The following is a 4,125-nucleotide window of genomic DNA, read 5'->3' as shown; positions in this document are numbered from 1 at the left end:
TTGCTTCACCACTTTGAGTGTTCTTGCGAAGGACAAAGCCTCACCTGGTAAAAATATGTGCCTACGTATTCACATTTGTAAAAGGAGCCGTAACGTGTAAATGATATTTAAACTTGGTTGACAGGCTATAATCAATGTAATTCACTCCAAGAGACTAGTTTTGGGTAGGGCCGCCAACTTTAGGAAATGCCAAACCGGGAGGCTTTGATGTTGAAAGATGAAGTGTGAAAATCAAAATTAACATTTCAGACACTTTGTACAGATGTTTGAATGTAGGCCCAAGTGATTTTTCAAACCCTTATACGTACATATATCCTCAACTTAAGTATGAGGTAAGAATAATTTCAAAGGAGTGTTTATGCCCCTAGAACCTACTAAAGGATTTTGCATCACTGATTTCGCTTATTCTTTCAGCCAATCGCAATATAAAATTTTTAAAAAAATCGGCACCTTTTTTGGTAATTTGCTTTTTTCACAACTTGAGGACAATTTGAAAACATATTCGCCTTGGGTCATTTTACAGTGCACTCGCTATAATATGAACTAATTAAAACCAGGGCTGTTCAGTTTTGCGAGATTGTTCATATTTACGAAAGGCAACTAAATTGAAAAATATTATATTTAATTAGTTTTAAGACATATATTTTTTATTTAAAACCGCAAAAGAAACGTTACTTATTAATTTTTTCACATTACACAAATAAAAAATCAGTTACAGTCAAAAAGTTAGTTATGCATAAATTCATATTCAGTTAAATTTTTGGAAAAATTCATGTCGAAAAAAATCAGTAATCCCCTTTTGTTGTTTCTTTTGTACAAGTATCTTAAAAACTGCCTTTTCCCTCAGCTTCTTCAACACATTTAAATCCGATTTATCAACCATTTCAATTTCAGCCCATTCCAAAGTTTTATTAAACATGTCAATAGCTTCCTTTGATGTAATCGTCTTTTCTGCCTCCACAGAACAGTCACCATCATCGTCAGAAATTTCCTCTATTTCATTGTCATTACATTCAATAGCATCATCGTTCCATTCTCTAACGTTGAAAGCAGTGAATTCAACCTAAAGTGAAATTTAATAAAAATAAAAAAAATAAAACTTCTTTGACTAACGGTTCTAAAATACAAACCTCAGGTCTCAAGTATGACAAAAGATTAGCTACACCTTCTTCCAAATCTCTTACATTCATAATTAAGTTGCTTCGAAGAACACTCAAAGGAATTCATCCTTAGGATCTCTTGATTTTCTACCATACTTAAAACATTGCTCCAACATTTGGATAGCACAACAGCATCTACCTTATTCCATGCAGATTCTAAAGTAACAATCGCGTCCTTAAGTGTAATTTTCTTTAGAGCCTCAAGCAAGTTAAACCCCTTTGCAGCAACAGAAGCCAAAAGACTGTTTCTATAGTAAAGTTTCGTAATCCTGATTGCATTTTGATCCATAGGTTGTATGAGATGGGTGACATTTGGTGGCATAAACATTGCTAATATGCAGCCGTCTTCACTTTTTAGTTCATCCTCGGGTGGATGCGAGGGAGCGTTATCAATTAGAAGGATATCTTTTACTGGTTATCCCTTTTCCATCAAAAACTTTGTAACCTAAACAAATTTTATGAGCTTTAAGCTACTGAGATAGAATTACATATGAAAGCTTACCTCAGGTATGAATGAACGGTGGAACCAATCTTTAAAAATAGCCGCATTCAACAAAGCGGATTTAGAATGTCGATAATACAATGGGCAGTCGAAACCTTTAAAACAACAGGGGTTTTTAGCCTTTCCGACTACAAGAAGCTTGAGTTGATGAGATCCTGACGCATTTGAACAGCACAAGAAAGTTACTCTTTGCTTTTCCATCTTTGCACCTGGAGCAGTTTTTTCTAAGGATGACACATACGCCTTTTGTGGCAAAAGTTTCCAGTATAAACCGGACTCATCGGCGTTGTATAGTTTCTCACGACTTAATCCAAGCTCCTCCATTTTCGCCTTTAACGTTTTTTTGAATGGGTCAACTAACTGGGACTGTGAAGATAGTGTTTCTCCAGAAACTTGGAGCAAACGAACGCCATATCTCTTTTTAATATTTTGAAGCCATCCATCACTGGCATTGAATTCAAAGCAATTTTCCTTAATTTTAAAATGAAGATCCTTTGCTTTTTCTTTTAACATAACCCCGCTAACCGGGAGCTTTTTGTCCCTCATATTCAAAAACCATCGATACAGAGATTTTTCCATCTTTGGGTACTCTGAATGACGCAAAGTTTTCCTCTTTCCAGGACCGATAAAGGTATTGTTGACACATTTAGAGATAGCAGTTTTATTTTTATTAATTCCTCATATTGTAGACTTTGTCACTCCATATTTACGAGCTAAATTAGTAACACTTTCACCCTTCCGTAAATATTCCAGAATATCTGATTTTTCTCTTAAGGTCAAAAACTTGTGCTTTTTTGTGTGCATTTTTTTAACTGATCAATATTAGAATTTTTTGCAAGAAAATGAAGTACCAATCATGCGCGCATGAAATGACCAACTAACGACTTTGAAAATTTGTACTGACCACTGAACGTTAGAGAAAGCATAGCATGTAAGCATGTGTATACGAGTGAACGCGAGCATTTATCAGCGACGGTTATGTACGTTTTAAATTTAAATAACTAGGGGAGTCCCCAATTTATGAGGCTCTTGAAATTCGATAGAAATTTGAAAATCAATAATGTTCATATTTTAGAGCCTTTGCCAAAAGTTCATATTTTAGAGTACTCAATGGAAGTGAAAAAGTGTTCATATTTTGGGGTGTTCATATAACAGGATGTTAATATTATCGCGAGTGCACTGTATTTCAATTCGTTGTCGATTATTAATTTTTTGAAAAAAATATGCAAAGTGAGCATAAAAATTTATTATCAAACTTTTCTTTTAGTGTTTTGTTTTAATAACTAGGTGAATTGGGTCATGCAAAGTCCGTGTTAAGCTAGCATTGAAAGTGCCTGTTTTTATATTCAGTGTGCTTTGCACACAGAGTATATTAACTTTGATTGGGCAACGGTGGGTTCTACAGGTATAAAGGAATCGAGATAGATATGGACTTCCATATATCAAAATCATCAGTATCGAAAAAAAATTTGATTGAGCCATGTCCGTCCGTCCGTCTGTCCATCTGTCCGTTAACACGATAACTTGAATAAATTTCGAGGTACCTTGATGAAATTTGGAATGTAGATTCCTGGGAACTCATCTCAGATCGCTATTTAAAATGCACGAAATCGGAGTATAACCACGCCCACTTTTTCGATATCGAAAATTTCGAAAAACTGAAAAAGTGCGATAATTCATTAGACAAGACAGATAAAGCGATGAAACTAGGTAGGTGGGTTGACCTTATGACGCAGAATAGAAAATTAGTAACATTTTGGACAATGGGCGTGGGTACCGCCCACTTTTAAAAGAAGGTAATTTAAAAGTTTTCCAAGCTGTAATTTGGCAGTCGTTGAAGATATCATGATGAAATTTGGCAGGAACGTTACTCCTATAACGAACACGACCACTTTTAAAAAAAAATTGTTTAAAGTCAAATTTTAACAAAAAATTGAATATCTTTACAGTATATAAGTAAATTATGTCAACATTCAACTCCAGTAATGATATGGTGCAACCAAATGCAAAAATAAAAGACAATTCCACAATGGGCGTGGCTCCGCCCTTTTTCATTTAATTTGTCTAGAATAATTTTAATGCCATAAGTCGAACAAAAATTTACCAATCCTTGTGAAATTTGGTAGGGGCTTAGATTCTATGACGATAACTGCTTTCTGTGAAAATGGGCGAAATCGGCTAAAGCCACGCCCAGTTTTTATACACAGCCGACCATCTGTCCATCCGCTCGGCCGTTAACGCGATAACTTGAGCAAAAATCGATAGATATATACTAAACTTAGTTCACGTACTTATCTGAACTCACTTTATCTTGGTATAAAAAATGGCCGAAATCCGACTATGACCATCGAAAGTTACGAAAAATGAAAAATGCCATAATTCTATACCAAATATGAAAAAAGAGATGAAACATGGTAAATGGATTGGTTTATTGACGCAAAATATAACTTTAGAAAAACTTTG

General features: G+C 34.8%; 1 protein-coding gene across 1 annotated transcript; it reads right to left on the bottom strand.

The window, feature by feature from the left end:
* Window positions 1-615: 615 nt before the first annotated feature.
* On the bottom strand, window positions 616-1,514 carry LOC137248324 (uncharacterized). The gene is made up of 2 exons (XM_067779193.1): window positions 1,131-1,514; window positions 616-1,063 (listed from the first exon to the last, which is right to left on the bottom strand). The coding sequence occupies exons 1-2, from the start codon at window positions 1,188-1,190 to the stop codon at window positions 749-751; spliced, it is 375 nt and encodes a 124-aa protein (XP_067635294.1). The 5' UTR covers window positions 1,191-1,514; the 3' UTR covers window positions 616-748.
* Between the last annotated feature and the right edge of the window lie 2,611 nt (window positions 1,515-4,125).

This window comes from Eurosta solidaginis, chromosome 4, assembly GCF_040869045.1.
Source record: "Eurosta solidaginis isolate ZX-2024a chromosome 4, ASM4086904v1, whole genome shotgun sequence".
NCBI lineage: Eukaryota > Metazoa > Arthropoda > Insecta > Diptera > Tephritidae > Eurosta > Eurosta solidaginis.
Note: the sequence above shows the minus strand (reverse complement) of the source record. Positions and strands in the feature narration are given on the sequence as shown.

What these genes read in the sequence shown, in the direction of transcription:
- LOC137248324 (XM_067779193.1), bottom strand. Translation starts at nt 1,190, where the DNA reads ATGAATGTAAGAGATTTGGAAGAAGGTGTAGCTAATCTTTTGTCATAC. An exon ending in TGTCATACTTGAGACCTGAG is followed by an intron (nt 1,064 to 1,130) that starts GTTTGTATTTTA and finishes ATTTCACTTTAG; the next exon opens with GTTGAATTCACTGCTTTCAA.